General features: G+C 44.6%; 1 protein-coding gene across 1 annotated transcript; it reads left to right on the top strand.

The window, feature by feature from the left end:
• Nucleotides 1-1532: 1532 nt before the first annotated feature.
• On the top strand, nucleotides 1533-3590 carry LOC123450444. Its single transcript, XM_045127694.1, has 7 exons — nucleotides 1533-1774; nucleotides 1887-2023; nucleotides 2332-2404; nucleotides 2534-2588; nucleotides 2877-2942; nucleotides 3077-3151; nucleotides 3579-3590. Exons 1-7 carry the CDS (start codon nucleotides 1533-1535, stop codon nucleotides 3588-3590), a joined length of 660 nt encoding a protein of 219 aa, XP_044983629.1.
• The last annotated feature ends 13455 nt before the right edge of the window (nucleotides 3591-17045 follow it).

Genomic DNA, 17045 nt, shown 5'->3' with positions numbered 1-17045 from the left:
TCAAGACAACCAACATGATGTTCAAAGCTTGATGTAAGATTAATACACAAGTGGAAATGTGTCCCGGGGATGAAGGACATAAATAGCATGGTCAAGATCTAGCATGACGATGATGTAGCCTAACAGCTTGGAATGACATAATTGAGTACAAAATCATAGGCAAAGAACATTACTAAGAGTTGTCGAATCGTAATGCATACTCGATACAAATCTTGACATCCTTGAGCGTCCAACAATTCAGAACACGAGGTAACTGGAATCAGTCAAATATCATAGTCGATGAGGAGCTCGTTAGAAGTTATATGGCTCTATGATACTCTCGACATAACAGTGATACCACTTGGAGATAGATCGGAATAGTGGTTATACTACTTAAATGGTCTATGGAAGACAAGCACTTTAACTGGTCCGAGAATGAGATTAAAGTAGAATAACATAGTCAGCACCACGATTGCAAAAGGACAAGATCACCGATACCATATCAAAATATACCAAGGGTATTTATTGTTACGAGAAGCTTCCATGATAAGACACGCATCGGGTCCATGGGCATGAACACAAAGTTCAAGGTCCACTCCCACTTCATCAATGCATCACCTGCCATTTACTCCTCGCGCTTGATGAAGTTGTAGCTTTGAAAGATTATCTGGCAAAACAAAATAAGAGTAAGACTCATGAAAACTCTAGGGTTCACATAGATTAGGGAAGGCATATGTTCAAGCCATCGATGCATCTTAGTAATATATACCATAAAATTTCAAGAGTAATTAAAACATGCTTGAAGAGCATGGATGGCAAAAGCATAGGATACAACTTATGAGAGGGAGAAGACACAATTTACCAATGGTATCATGTAACAGGGGAGGAATATCCCAAGACTTTGAATGTGAAGGATGTTGTCGGATAATAACCCAACAATGGTTATAGTGGTCCACAAAGGACCTAAAGTGAGTAGCGGTACCCAATCAGATAAAGAAGGAATGCAAGGTATCAAATTATACAACATCTAAATAATTTCTATGCTTAAATACCAAAGGAATTATGATTTCAAGTTTGGTATATTAGAATCAGATGCTCTGATCAAATACAAGTAAGTTGAATGGACTTAGATGGACAATTAATCAAGGTCGATATTTTGAGAACTAGATCTTCACTAATAGGAAAATGGCTATAGATGATATAGACACTAATGGCGCACGAGACAAGTAGTGCGCCACTACTATATAGCAGTGGCGCATCATGTGCAGGTGTGCCATTAGTGTGATGGACACTAATGGCGCACCACACACTCGGTGCGCCACTACTATTTTTTTTTGCAAAACTACTAATGACGCACCGGGACAAAGTGCGCCATTACTGGTTTAACTAGTAATGGCGCACCACTCACCTAGTACGCCACTACTATAATTTTTTTAGCAAAACTACTAATGACGCGCCATCAGCTGGTGCGCCATCAGTAACCAGGGTTACTAATGACGCATTCGTAGGTGGTGCGCCACTACTATAATTATTATTTTTTTGCAAAATCACTAATGGCGTACCCCTGGAAATGCGCCATTGCTATCACCCCTTCCGGAGTCCGTCTCCTCCTCCTCTGGTGTCCGCCTCTCGTCTCGCCTTATCCCTTTCTCCTCCCCCGTTACCCACTCGACCCACCCACGGCCACCACCGATGATGTCCATCACCTCCACCACCGGGACCCCACTCTCCAGGGGCGGACAGCGCGTCTCCAGGGGCGGACAGCGCGGAGGCAGGTGCGCCGTCCGAGCCCAAGGTAACACTTTCTTCTCTCAACCAAACCCCCCAAATCCAAATCCAAATCCCAATCCCAAACCCAAACCAGACCATCTGAATCTGAAAAAATCGGTTCTTGCCACGTTTTGCAGCGGCCGGAGACGGGGGAGCGGCGGATTCGTCCTAGCAGAAGTCTGTGGAGATAATGCGCAAGTTCTCGGAGCAGTACGCCCGGCGCTCCAGCACCTTCTTCTGCTCCGACAAGTCCGTCACCGCCGTCGTGATCAAGGTCGGGCCCTTCCCCTTATCCTTATCCTTTCTCTACTGCTGGTCATTAGCTCCAGCCTCGACTCCATCTTCTTCATCTACTAGCTGCTGCCAATGCCAGCTAAGTAAGGTCAAACAGTGTGGTTCACGATAGTGGTACTGGTACAAACCAAAATAGTTCATTCACATACATGCTGCTGCTGTACTGATGTGATGTGCCTCGTTGATTGATTGATTGATTCAAATTAAGCTCTAACAGAGTTCATGTTCACGCCCATGATCTGTCTGTCCCTCTCCTTTGATGATTAATTCATTGATTTTATTAACTAGAAGAAAAAACCTCTTTTGTGCACGGGCTTGCTGACCACAAGGATCAACTCGGAGCTCCTCTATGCCCCTGCAGGTATTATTCAATCATCTCATGCCTTGTTAGGAACGCATCGTCTATTTTTGTTTCCGACACACAGACATGTGATGTTACATACTTACATGCCTACCTGAACATGTTGCTTTTGGAATCGAATCAAACCAGGCATTATGACGACAAGGCCGCCGATGCGGCCCAAGGCTTCTGGAACTGCCCGTGCGTACCTAATTTCAAAATCAGATTTTTCTATTCGCTGTTGCAAAGGAGTCCTCGAAATTCCTGCCCATCTTGAAGGAAACAACAAAATCATTAAAGGGAAAGGTACTTTGTTCTCTTGATCGGACCAGTATTTCATGAACTTTTTCCTCTGTCATGTTCCACGTTTTATACTCAAATCCAAGCCATCCCTTATTTCCTTTGTGGCTCGAGCGTTTTTGCTGAGGTGGAGTCTCACTAAGAAGTGATGTGGCCTATGTCTCAAATGCATCTTTTATTTGTTTTTGTGGAGCGTGACAATGAGGAAGTTGGTGAACCTGTTGCCAATTACTTTGGAATTACTGGACAAGAGACCACGGTAATACCTCCTATTTATTTTTCATGTTTTCTATGTATTGATTTATTGCACAGAAACAGCATGCAGCTACTTGGCTTTGGTTTTAATGTGTCTGCTCTTTCTATTTTGGACATTCTGATTCGGTTACTTTGCAGGTTCTTGCTTACACTGGGAATGAAGACTCTAAGAAGTTTTTCTACAGTGGTGAAATATCACTGGACAACATTAAGGTAATTTCTGAAAACATTCTTGCAAATTCAGTACCAGATTAGAAGTAAAATGGTAAGAGCATGGTCAACAGTTGCAAGAGAATATATTACCTTAGCAATATATAAGCCGACGAACGTGCTTTTGGTTTTTGTTATTTGTTTTGTGCTGTTCTTTTTTATACGACTGTATATTTCTGCTTATACCATGCTATATGTTGCTTCAGAAACTTGCATGTCCATGTACATTCTCTCATCTAAGGCATTAATGGCTTAGTATGAATATATTTGATTTATTTCCACTTGATACTCTTTTTGGATTTTTCAAGCCATTAGGCAAGTTGCACTTCTTTTGTCAAAGTTTTGTTCTCCCCTTTGCTTACCATATTTCTCATGACCTCTATAGTACTAATATAAATGAGTTGCTAACAATGATGGTTTCCATTTTCAGCTGCAATCCTGAATTGGCTAAAAATGAACGAGGGTTAGTACTGCAACTTGCTTTCATTGACAACAAATAAGGTTGTTATTCATTAAGACTATTGTACTATGAAGGTCCAGAGTGTGGCTAGGAGAATAAGATTGTATACAACACTTACTGAGGCATTGTACTAACCTTTTTCTTTCCCGTGTTTCTCGGTTCTACCTGATTCTCCGAAGGTCGAATCATCTTGATAGCTACGCACTTAATTGGTACCAGGAGAGGTTGGGGGAGTAGGGGGGTGTCTAGATGAAGACTCATATCTGACCATTATGGTTGGCTGATAAATGCATAATAAATATCGTACACCATAGGCTGCTATGAAGGCTACATCGGACCGTGTCTTGCTTCCCCATAGTGTTCTAGAAGGGGTGATGAGGTGAAGGAAAGATCTAGGACGGTAGGTATTAGGTGGGGAAGGAGGGACGAGGCTTGTGTAGGTGACAGTAGTGACAGTAATGTAATAAGACTGTCTATAATTTGTAGCTTCATATTTTCTTGAACAGAAGACATGTACAAAGCCTTGATATATTGTTTCATGTTGACGATTATTGATAAACATGGAAGTACTGGCTTCTACTCGAGTTAGTTGTGGATCAACATGTGAAACTGGAGGTTGGCTTGAGAGGATTGACCACTGATGTCATTATGTGGTGCAAAAGGGTCAGAACTGATAGAAGCTAGGGCCATAAAGAACTATGGATATGGGGCAATTCTGTGAAAGTTGATGGTCTTTAAGGGCTTGGAAAAATGAAAAATCATGCAACATGTTATTGTGGTTGTGAAGACAGGCTAACTGTTTGGGGCTCGTTTGTAACGCCAGTTCTGGATTATTTTGTGCACTCGCGAGCCACATCATGTCTTTTGGAAATTCTAGTTTCTTATTCTTTTGTTTGTTCTGGAAAACCCTAGAATATATATAGTACTTACTGATGGAACCATTTTTGTTCAGGTCTTCGATCTTTCTGTTGTGAAGCGTTCTAATTTTGTTCGCTATGGCCTGGGTTGTTTGGAGAGGTTGGATGATCAAGGTGATAACTGTGCAAAGGACATCCGTTCAAATTTGGGGATTATGGTACGTGGTTGATGGGCTCGAATAAGGATATTCTATCTGTAAGAAGCTTTTAGGAGTTTGCTGCATGTTAGCTTTATTATTTACTGTTAGCAACTATTTGATAAGTGAGCTTATATCTTAGCTCATGAGAGGTTTCGGCTCCACTATTTAGGTGTCCATATGATTTCCTTGTATGTCGCAGTTTTCCAACTACTTTGCATAACATCCTTGCACTAGTTCTTTCTGGCAGGTTGCTGGAGGTGATGGCACTGTTGGTTGAGTATTTGGATGTCTCCAAGAACTTAATAAGTCGAAAAGGAAACCAGTTCCTCCCACAAGAATCATTCCACTTGGGACAGGAAATGACCTCGCTAGATCATTTGGATGGGTAAGGACCGATATGCGATGATACCCGTTCTATTTAAGTTCTTTGTTTTTAATTGAAAATGCTAATCAACTCAAGCACAGGGTGGCTTTTTCCCCTTTGGTTGGCATTCAGCTGTAAAGCGATATCTCAAGAAGGCCGTTTCTGCTTCGGCCGCCATCTTGACAGGTGAGATTGTGAGATCATTGCTCTAGAGTTATTTCTCTCTTTATTCTCCTATGTGTATTCAGCTCGATTTTGTTGATCGTTGATATTTAAATTTGAAGAACACATTTTGCACTGCCGAGTAAAATTTATCATATACTCCCTCCGTCCTAAAATTCTTGTCTTCAATTTATCTAAATATGAATGCATCTAGTCACGTTTTTGTATTTAGATATATCCATTTCTAGATAAATTTAAGACAAAATTTTTGGGTCGGGCGGGTTACCTATCTGGAATATATTTCCCGATGGTGGAAGAAAACCATCAATCTACATATGCGCAGCAGCTATCTGCCATATTTATTATCTCCAAATGCGTAAGATGTGTACATCGTGAATAAGCTCAACTCTAGATGTTTCTTCTAGAATTAGTGGTTTTCAGGTTTTACAGGTTTTACAAACGGCAGAGGTGTGGTACATAAGCTGGGGCATAATTAGTGTAGCCTGTCGTCCTCGTTGTCATTAGTGTTAGAAACTATATTGTTAACTATGATATCATGATAATCTTTTGATCGAATATTTTTAATACGCATATGAGATTTTAACAACTTGATCTGGTTCCACTTTCTTGACAAATTTGTGAAAAATGTTTTCAGGTACTCAACCTATTGATGTACATGGACATGATGACTCTCTAGCGTTTATGGACCAATCAACGTGTAATCATAGACCATATTGTCTTGTAGACCATTTGGTGTTTCGAGTGTTTTGGAGCTTGCACTTTGTGCATGTAGATACAAACTTATGTTTTCTGGACCATCTGAAGTCTCTCATAGTAACCAATAGTCCTTATCTTTTTGTGACTTGTGTGTTCTAGATGATTGTTAAGATGGTCAAAACTATGCTTCCTCTAGGTTAATTTGTTTGTCAACTTGCGTTCAATGTATGTGCATGTTTATAAACATATTTTCATTGTGGTGTAATATGTGTTTATCTTGATCCTTCTTGTGGGTGTGAGGATAATAATTGAATATTTTTAGAGCTGGTAGTATAACGTGTGGCGCATCATGAGCTATACTAATGGCACACCTGGGAGGCATACTAATGACGCACTTGGGAGGCATACTAATGGCGCAGCTGGGAGGCATACTAAACGCGCACCTAGGAGGCATACTAATGGCGCACCTGAAAGGCATACTAATGACGCACCTGGGAGGCATTACTAATGACGCACCTGGGAGACATACTAATGGCGCACCGGGGAGGCATACTAATGGCGTACCTGGGAGGCATACTAATGGCGCACCTGGAAGGCATACTAATGGCGCACCATGAGCTATACTAATGCTGCACTGCCTGGTGCGCCATTAGTATACCAGATACTAATGGCGCACCTGTGGTGCGCCATTAGTAAAAAATTCTAATGGCGTGATGCTAGTGGCGCACCTATAGTGCACCATTAGTAGGCAAAACAGGTGCGCCACTTGCATGTCTTTTCCTAGTAGTGCTTGTTTGGACAAACGTCTAAGCAGGATAGATAATTTATGAGGATCAACTGATGATTGCATGCATTCACACACAGGTGGGATCAATAAGATCAAAGGACAATCAGAAATGATTTTAATGAATGTTGCTAGAGATATTGAATTAACCATAATGCAAGCATGTAAGAAACGTCAAGAGCAGTAGAGTACTAAGACTTCAGAAAATCGAATAACAATTCGTAGGACTTGCAAAACCCATGAAAACTGAGGAGGAACGAATCCCGGTAAGATAATTCGTTGTACCTCGTAGAACATGAGCAACTAGAAAGGAAGTATGAACAACATTTGTACGTAGTCATCCATAGGGGTTGACGGAGGAAGGGAATCACAAAAGCTATGAGCGCGATGTCGTGGAAATGAACCTGACAGTAGAGGTGTAGGGTATGAATGGAGAGGGCAGAGTCCTAGCTAGGGAAAGCTTGTACACAGGATGTATGAGTTCAGGCCCCTCTATTAGAGAAAATAGCCCTACGTCTCAGTGCTCGGGAGCTCCTGTAGTGTGGAATGTGTATTATAGGTGGTGCGAACCCTTCTGCCACAGGGGAGGGTGGCTTATATAGAGTGTGCTACCCCTCATCAAGGACACAACATCTAAGGGCTGGATCAATGTGGTTTAAAGATATACATTACTGATAACGTATGTATGTAATTAATGCTATTCATGATCATTAGCTAAGCATATGCCCGTTGGCCTCCGTGGAGGTTACTTCTGGTCTTCTATGTCGACTAGAACTGTCTGAGTGGAAGTAGGTCATCCCGTCGGAATCTTCTGTGTGACCCTACAGCTAATAATGAGGTACCCTTGGGTACGACATTCAGGCCAGGCCTATGACCCTACCCTTGGTACATATCCCCATCACACGAGTTCTCGAGAAAACGGCGGAGGGTACGTTTCGAGTCTTCTAATGAATCAAGCTACTGTCTGGAATGAGGGGCTCTCTTGGAGGAAATAGTTATGAGAACCTAGAGTTAGAGTTAGCAAAATCTTTAACCCGAAATAGAAGAGAGATCAAAACCAAGAGTATAGAAGAGGAGTAAAAGATCCTAATACCACCCAATTTGAGATGTGGGCCCATAAGCCACACAAACATGTTAGTAAAAGTTTTCCAATTACTAGACTCAACTTCGACCAAGGAGTTGGAAAGGGGGCTACCTACACGCGGTCGGCTTTGATACCAAATTTTGATGCCCCCATTTTGATCATATGCTAATCATACACGCAAATGTGTACGATCAAGATTACAGACTTATGGGAAGATATCACAACACAACTCTAGACACATATTAAAGTCATACAAGCTTCATATTACAAGCCAGGGGCCTCGAGGGCTCGAATACATAATCTCAAATTCAAACGAATGAATGGAAGCAAATACTATCTGAGTACAGACATAAGTCAACAAGTTTTGCCTTAGAGAAGTTCAGCACAAACATAACATAGATCAAAAGAGGCGGGGCCTCCTACCTGGGAACCTCCTAACTACTCCTGGTCGTCAGCGTCTCCATGCAGTAGTAGGCTCCATTGGGGTAGTAGGCATCGGCTGGATCAGCCATTTCCTGGTCTCCGTCATATGATTGCGGCAATCGTACCTAGGAGAAAAAAGGGGGATCAAAGCAACGGTGTGTACTCACACGAAGTACTTAAAAGACTGACATCAGAACTATGCTATGTATGCATTAGTATCAAAGAGAATGGGGCTATATCTTTGGACTGACTGCAGAAATGCCAGAATAGAGAGAAGGTCTAGTCCTATCAAAGACTAGCATCTTCAGTTTCTTGCAGCATTAGAAGAGTGTAGATCAATAACAAATACATAGTCATATTGTTGCAGCAAATTAATTAAGTCACCGCCAAATATCCTTTCTCGACTCCGTGTGAGAAAGCAATATCGGAGCCAACCATTCAATTAATTCATAGTTCAAGTTGTATTAGATCGGGATACGACTCAAAATCGTAATGTTACAGTGAACACGGCTATTCTAATAGTTCAATTTATCCGTGCCGGGGTGCACCACATTTCCCAACACACTCGATCAACTCGGACCGTACATACTTTCATGGGTCATGCCCGGCCTCGACAGATCAACACATCGCAGCCCTCCCTAGGTTCAACAGAGAGGCCAACCCGCCGGTCTACATCCTAAGCGCGCAGGGGTCTTGTGTCAATCGCCCTTTGCACTCCTGCATGTTGCAAGGGCGGCCGGGATCAGTCCTGGCACAGCTTATACAAGATCAATGCTTACACGGACCACTTGAGCATGCGCCGCTCGAATGCTAACGTCCGAAGAGCTTCGGTTGATACAACGACGCTGAGTTCCTATAACTGTCCCCGCGTGAAGGTAGTGCAAAAAAGGTCAACCGACCTACTCACTTAAAATACCCAATCCCATTAATTATTAATTAACTTGCGGTGACGATCAGCAATCCATGATATGTGGTCCCATCGCCCTGTCTCGAGGATGTGTGGCAAGGGCCAAGAATGCTCGGCCATGCCTCATCACATTCACGCGGGAATCCACCCAGACCACATATTTCATCATGTTCCTAGTAGTAAAGTGAAAGTAACTGTGTGTCTATAACATCATAGGATTCTGAGGTATCTCCCTCGATGGATTCCAGTCGATATAACTGTCAAGGTGACAAGGGAGGAATCACCCTCGATGGTCCATGCTTGAGGGGTTGCACGATAGATTCGTTATCAGGAGTGATGAAGGAGGTATCACCCTTCATAACCCACCTCTAGTTAAATACACTACATAGCTATCATGAGGAGTACAAAATGAGGTGTCACCCTTGGTACGCGATAGTAGCTCTATAGAGTCGTCCAACTAAGGGGGTGTGAAGTGATGTGACGGGTCATGGTTTGTCGATCAGTTGACCGAGTCTTCGATGATAATGCAGGGTCAACTTGGACTAAGGTGTCAACGGGGATCACTGATCTACCTATACTAAGCATTTAATGTGTAGTATGGTATAATAGCAGTTTCACAAAAAGAGGCTATGCATCAGCGTGGAACCTATCTACAAGAGTAGCAAAATCTAATGCAAGCATGAGGTAGAAAGAATGGGCGATCTATGAATGATTAAGAGGTTTGCTTGCCTTGTTGCTTTGTTGGAAACGTCTAGTCTCGAGGGTGGTAGTTGTACCCGGCAGCAAATTCAGCTTTGGCATCTACTTGATGGGGAAGAAACAATAAATAAAGGCACACAGATGCATCACGATGCATGACATGGCAGTATGCAGTGCTAGTCATGAGCTAAAATAGTACTACATGTCATGGGTGGAGCGTGAAAATATCTGACGATATTTCCCGCATCTCTGGCAACTACCGGACAAGTGATTCTAACGCCAAAATGTCCATCTTCATCATGCTAGGCGCATGTGACACATGAACAAACCGTATATTCAGATTCATCTCGTTTTTCTAAGCAACTTTCATGTACAAAGTATTCTCATCCAACTTATATATTATTTTATATTAATTTTTAAATTTTATAAATATTCTGGAATTAGAAGATTTAATTTAATTAGAAAAGCTATTATGATATCAACATGATGTCAGCATGTCATCAACAGTCAAAGGACTTTGTTGACTCGTCAATTTACTAATTGACCCCACGTGTAATAGATCGTGGGGTTAATAGTATTTAATTTAATCCAATTGTATAGTTAAACTACACCGCCCCACCTCTCATAGTGTGATAGGGAAATTTAGTTTAATTAATTTAGTTAAATCAACAGTTCTAATGAGAGGTTAACTAATTGATTGATTAATTAATTAATTAATTATCTAATAATTTAATTATTATCATTATTATTTTCTTAGGGGCGTGAGGCCCCATGGTTAGTGTGTGAGCGAGCCTCTAGCTGGCCACGGCACGCACGGTTGCTAGGCCACGACAGCCATGGCCACCGTCGGCGCCCATTGGAGGGTACGACCAGGGAGGGTGGACAGGGCAAGTGCGGACGGCAGAAGGCAAGCACGGCAGCCTGAGGTGAGCTATAGGCGGCAGAGCGACTGTTGGAGGCTGAGCAGCACTGGGCGCGGGCGAAGCACGTCCAAAGTTGCGGACGACGCGCGTGGGTGCGCGGGAGCTTGGCGTGGGGGCGCGCAGGGGCCAGAGGGGCGAGCAGAGGCGGGCACACTGCTCGGGCGCGACCACGGAATGGTGAGCACGCGGTGTCATGGGAATTATCCTCATAATAGTACTAGGGGTACGAATGAGGGGCGGAGCCTAGCTACGACGCATTGGGTACACTCGGATGGACGAGTTGGGGCCCCACTCGGGAGTGGTAACGACCATATGTCTCGAGCCGGGAGGCTAGTGTTTTCTTATGGGGGGTGTGAGATTACAGAATGCTCAATCCTTGTTCAGTAGCTCGGGTACAGCTTAGATAGAGTGTGCCACTACCGACCGAGCGCTATTACAAGGGCGAGTTAAGCTAATAACTATAGAAGTTACTAGTAATAGAAACTCCAACTCCATTATTACTCCTAACACTCGTCTTCACTTCACATCATGTGATAGTTTAAGTCTATGGACGTTGCAGTCTCTTCGTCATCCATGCCTCGCTTTCTGCAAACCAAGTGAGAACCTGTTTGCCCGAGTGAGACCGAGACTCCACTTGTAGCTTTGGGGACATTTATGTCCATGTGGGGTCTTAGGTGGGCCCTCAGATGCAGGTCCGTGGGCCCACCCCTAACGTACAACCCCATGAGTAGCCCCGAAATCGGTTGAGGTTTTACTGGCTGAGTGAACGACACTTCTTAGTGTTCTCAGTGTCTCGGAGCCGATCACGTCGTAGCTCGGGGATACTTCACTCGGACTCTCGGTAAACCACTAAAAATTCAAGGGTGAAAATTTCTTAGTATTTGAGTACATTCGCATACTTGCAACCGGTAAAAATTGATTATATTGCAGGAAGATAGGTTGACAACTTAGACGATCGTTAGCTCGGAGCTCAGAATGCCCAGCGGCGAGACAGGACGGATCCCATTCGAGCTACGGTAATGGTGATCAGGTCACCTTCTTGTTTTATCCGAGTGACTGAGGTCCCATGGAAGGACGAGCCACAAGATGTTCGACTCACCTCATTATGCGATGTGGATACATAATCCATTCAGGTTATGAGGGAGGCGACATTTCCACACGTTTTGAATTGAAGGAGCACGCATGAGGGGCGGAAATGGTGGTGATGTGGGTAGTGTAGGTATTGTAGATGTGCCTTGATTTCCGTGCATGGGAGGTCATTGTCGTGTTGTAGGTGCACTGTGCTACGGATCCTGCGGACCCCCCTCGTGCTAGTGAGGTACTTGATGGGGAAACTACGGGTTGCGTATAAAAGGGACAAGGTAGAGGGAGAACGGATCACGCCTCCAGATCTGGGACATTTCCATCTCCTCCACGAACATTGTCGTTGTAGTTCAGAGCTCTCCTCCACCCCCAGCCTCCTCTCGCTTCGCCCATCTCGCCACGCGACATGGTGAAGGGCGCGACAGCAAAGGCCGAGTGGGAAAAGATGGGCTCGTGCGGGTCTTCTTCGAGTGCCAGGGCGCTCCCACCGGGCTCGATTCAAGGCGACTCGATGTCGTCCCGAGTCTCCAAGGGGTGCCTACACGAGCTGGAGTGCAAAAGTCTGGTGGTCCCAGGGAGCTGCCATCTAGCGGAGGAGGGCGAGCGGGAGCCCGCACCAAGGGGTGACGAGCGAGTGCTCCTCATCACCCATGTGGAAAGAGGTTTTTTATGCCCCCGCATCCATTCTTCTATGCGTTCCTTGAATTCTTTGGCGCACAGGTTCATCATCTCCCCTAATGTTGTATCGCACCTAGCTGCCTTTGTGTCCTTGTGCGAGAACTTCCTCGGATGCTATCTACACTGCGGATTGTTCAAGCACTTTTTTACCTCCCGAGTGATGACGGTGAAGAAGTCTTCTCAGTCGGGGGGGGGGGGGAGGACGAATGTAGTGCAGCTCTGCGGGGGTTTAGGAATACAACTGTGAGGAAAAAGTAGTTTTCCCCAGATGTCGTTCCCTGATTCCGTGAAGGATTGACAGGACTCCTGGTTCTATTGCCATGATGTTCTAGTCGGTGAGGGTCAGTCGGGTCTTCCACCTTATGCGACTGAGCGAATCTAGTCGACTCCTTCTTTGACCTTGTCGAAGGAGGGAAAAGGTGGATGTAGACATCCTGGTGATCGCGTTGGTTTCTCTATTACGGAAGGGCATAAATAGGATTGATCTTCTAGAAGTCTTCTTTCAACGCAGAATCCAACCCCTCGAGGCAAGAGCCCACCCCATGTGGATGTATGGTGGACCTAATGACCCTACCCGCTTTCAATTAGAGGATATCGGGGCGGAAGAGTTGGAGAATGAGCTCAAAACGATAACATCCATGCGAGAAAACCCTAGGAGCACCTGGTTGGTGCCCCTTTCTCGGAGGAGCATCCACCGAATGAGGTAAGCTTTCATGCGTTCGAGCTGAGTGAACTTCATTGTCGTCTTTTGCCTTTGTTTGTAAACTTGTTTCCTTCATTCGGCAGGCCTTTACGACGCTGGTCAGCTCCGTATTAGCGGTTGACCGTGTGCCCATTGATGTGGCGAGTATGACCGAGCACCTAGAGGGCTCGGAAAATGATGAAGATGACGATGATGAAGAGGAGACACGGGAGAGAGACGATGAACATGGGGACGAGGCGGAATCTTCTCCGTCCGATGGGTTCTCGCCTGAGGCCCGCTCCAAGGCGCTCCAAGACCATGGGGTCCATGATAGGGAGCCAAGATCCCGACGGTGACGAAACCAAAAGTGTCGGCCATGCACACCCACAGTTCTGAACGGGGCCAGAGAGAACCTGAGGTGTCGCTAGAAATGGCTACCAAGCAACCCAAGACCAAGACCTCCAAGCCTCGTAAGGTTGTTCCCCGCGCATCAAGGTTGACGTGCATGTGGCTTCGACGTAAATATTCTTGCCGAGTGATCCATTTTTATCGATCAAGGTATCCCGAGTGATCCATTTTGATTGATCAAGGTATCCCGAGTGACGGCTTATTTCCTTGTTGTTTTTGTTGTAGGCCTCATACGTCGACTGCTTCGCTCGAGCCTAAGACGTATGATAAAGGTCAAGCCGACACCAACGTCGCCTTCTCCAAAGATAATGCTTCAGCTCACTTGTGTTTCATTTGGGACCTGTGACTTTGCCTCGAAATGATCCTTTGCATGCATGTCGACGCGTGCACGGCCGCAAGATATGATCGAACTTGACCCTACTAGTCCATCGGTCATTGATGAAGCACCGAAGTAAGACGTGACTCCAAGCCGAGTGGTTGATCCCTTGGTTGCCAAGGTTCTGACTCCCGTGGTTCGGCACAGTACCTCAAGTGGGGCGTCACTTGGAATGGGTCTGTGTCACGCCATGTGTTTGTACCACCTTTGCCACTTGTTGTTTTTATGAATCTTTGGAACCAATTAAAACTTTTGCATGCTTGCGATAACTGATTAAGTTTTTGAATCACTATAGTTGTTCTCCTCTCTAAAACCTACCTCTTTGACACCAAGCACTAGCCCAATCATCATGCCATGTCAGTAGGACGAGAAAACCATTTTTTTACAAATTACTATTTTAACAAAAGGCTTTTAATCATTTTAAATTATCCAAAACCCCTCATTGGGGATTTGCAGTGCAAGTCGCTAAATTTGGAGGGATGTTTTACACCAAAGATTTTATTTCAACCCTATTATTCAAAAGACTTCCCAAAACCATAAAATAATTGTTTTAAAAGATATTTTCCTATTTTATTTGAATACCTTTTCTGAGGCCAAAAATGGTATTTCATAAGGAAAAATTATTTTCTTGCTTCAGAAATATTTGAGAAAATTTAGGAAACTGAGTGGGCATATATTTTCAATACATAAGAGTTTCAACACATCATCATGTTAAAAATATTGGGCAAAACAACCCCAAATCCTTTCTACCTATTTCAAGATTTTCAAATAATTCTAAAGGAAATATTCTATATAAATCCTAGGAAAATTCCAGAAAGTCATGCACGGTAAGTGTGGTGATCTTGCAATGTTTCATCTCATCCTAGCTGATTTGATCCACCTATTAACCCCAAAACCCTTCGTCTCCAGAACCAAATTTGAGAAACTCTACATTACCAAGTTTACCCAATTGCTCTCAAAACTTGCAGCAGTGATGCAGCTCCCAAAAGAGGATGCCACACCAAGTTGTGCATTTGTTGGAGTTGCTTGTTTACCTTTGTCCACAGATATATGATTCTGTCCATTTCTAGGGGTTTTCATGTCTACATTGTGAACCTTGCTCAAATAAGCTTAAACTTGGTCAATCCTATTGGTTTTCCTCATAATCCAATCATGTTAAATATCACTGCAAGTGGTGAGGTTTATCTTCCTCGAACCAACATCAAGCACCTTCTGGTGAAATTGTAAAACTACCACTTTCACCCCCTACACTGTTCTCCTTCACTCCGAAATTTTTCCACAAGCCCATAGAGCCACTCTTCACGTGAAGTAGCAAGATCCAGCTCTACTTGAACCATGGAGTTAGACAAAAAACCCAATTACCTCTCTAGCCCATCCTGCCAGGAGCTTTTCACCCCTCTTCCTTTGACCACAGTCCACCCCCTCGGCTCAAAGGCATCCCAGGAGCATCCCCTCATACCCACACACTAGGGGACAAGATGGTGTGCACCAGAGCGTGCCACCATGACATGGAATACAAAAACTGCGCTTTGGGCATTATACAATGTTCACCTTCATGTCGGGAGGTCAGCCCCGGCGAGCTTTGGACCCCTACAACTGTCCCTCGCCGCTCCCTCGACGGCAAGAGACCTGCACCATGTCGTACCCCTCATCTCTTCCTTTCTACTTCCCTTGCGACGCATGCCCGCCACCGCAACACGCTAGGAATCATCTCACCGCTACCCCTTAACCTTGTTCCAACCCCAGACCGCAAATACGAAGACTGCACACATGCTCCCAAGCCCTCTCTCTTCCCTGTCCATCGCCATGGTCTCGCGGGCGCACAAACAAACCATGCGCCTGCTATATAACGCAACCTCGAGCCTCCATCTCCCACCCTTTGACCTCCTGCTGCACCTAATCGCACCCTTGAGCCACCCATTCATCTCCAGGAGCCCACGAGCTCGAGATCGAGCTCCGGACGACCACCCTCCTCAAGCTCCTCCACCCCGGTACCTCATCGCTGGTGACTCCTTGCACCTCCGCTCCTCTCTCCTCCACCAGTCGAACGGCGGCTCATCCCTGGATCCATTTCCGTCCCTCGCTGCACTCGTTGGACCCGCTAACGTCGCGAGTGAGCTTGCAGCCCTTTGTGTCTCGAGGTTGAAGATGACAGGTGGGGTCTACGTGTCATCCTCACCTCTCCCTCGCCTCCCCTCTCTGCCACTGGTGGTTGGGCCCCGTCTGTCGGGTTTAAACCCAAGCGGGTGTGCCCGCCTGCTCTGTGTGGGCTGGTTCGCTCGCTGGGCCGATTCGGCCAGCAGCTCCACATCGAGGAACTATGCAAATTTTTTCCATTTTCATTTAAATTCTATTTTATAAAAATTCCAATGGATTAAATATTTATACAAATTCAAATATTCCTGCACCACAAATCTTGTAATATTATGTAGTATTTTAGAGTGCCAATTGTGCAATTTTTACAAAAGTTGAATGCATTGTATTATTTTAAAACCTTGTTTTAGACATTATAACACTGTGTTAAAATGGTTTCTGCAACTTCTTGAAGTTCAGAAATAAAACCCATTATTTTTACAAAACCTATAGTCACCCGAGTATTCTATTAAGAAGGTGTGACATTTATATGAGTAGAATTAATTTCCCATTTTTGGTTGACTTCTTATTTTTGCCCATTTATATTGCGGAAATAGATTGCGTTGCTCACGAAGGGCTTGGACCAGAAGATCTCGAAGACCCCGAAGACCTATTTGAACAAGGCAAGCGGCCCTTTGACCATGTTTGAGCAAATACTTTCATACATGCCATATGGAGCATTTTATTCTGATGCATAAGACCATGTTGAATCGGCAACTAGCTTGGTGAGGTGTTTCCGATAGTTCCTACTGACACTTGAACTTGGGCATAACCCTACCATCTATGAGGGTTGTGCGAGTAGGAGTACTTAGGTTGCTAGTAGTTCTATGCATGGGAGTGAGCACATGCATGGTGACGGTAAAAAGGAAGTGATTTCAGTGGTTTTAGGAAAACCCCGTCGGGTGTCACTGATGCCCGAGGGAGATGGTGTGGGCTAGGTAACCACTTGAGAGAGAA

This window comes from Hordeum vulgare, chromosome 4H (genome assembly GCF_904849725.1).
Source record: "Hordeum vulgare subsp. vulgare chromosome 4H, MorexV3_pseudomolecules_assembly, whole genome shotgun sequence".
Taxonomy (NCBI): domain Eukaryota; kingdom Viridiplantae; phylum Streptophyta; class Magnoliopsida; order Poales; family Poaceae; genus Hordeum; species Hordeum vulgare.
Note: the sequence above shows the minus strand (reverse complement) of the source record. Positions and strands in the feature narration are given on the sequence as shown.

Bases quoted from the DNA above. Each gene is read 5' to 3' on its own strand.
- LOC123450444 (XM_045127694.1), top strand. From the start codon at position 1,533: ATGGCGTACCCCTGGAAATGCGCCATTGCTATCACCCCTTCCGGAGTC. The intron at 2,024-2,331 runs GTCGGGCCCTTC...TTTATTAACTAG, and splicing joins TCACCGCCGTCGTGATCAAG to AAGAAAAAACCTCTTTTGTG. The intron at 2,943-3,076 runs GTAATACCTCCT...GTTACTTTGCAG, and splicing joins TTACTGGACAAGAGACCACG to GTTCTTGCTTACACTGGGAA.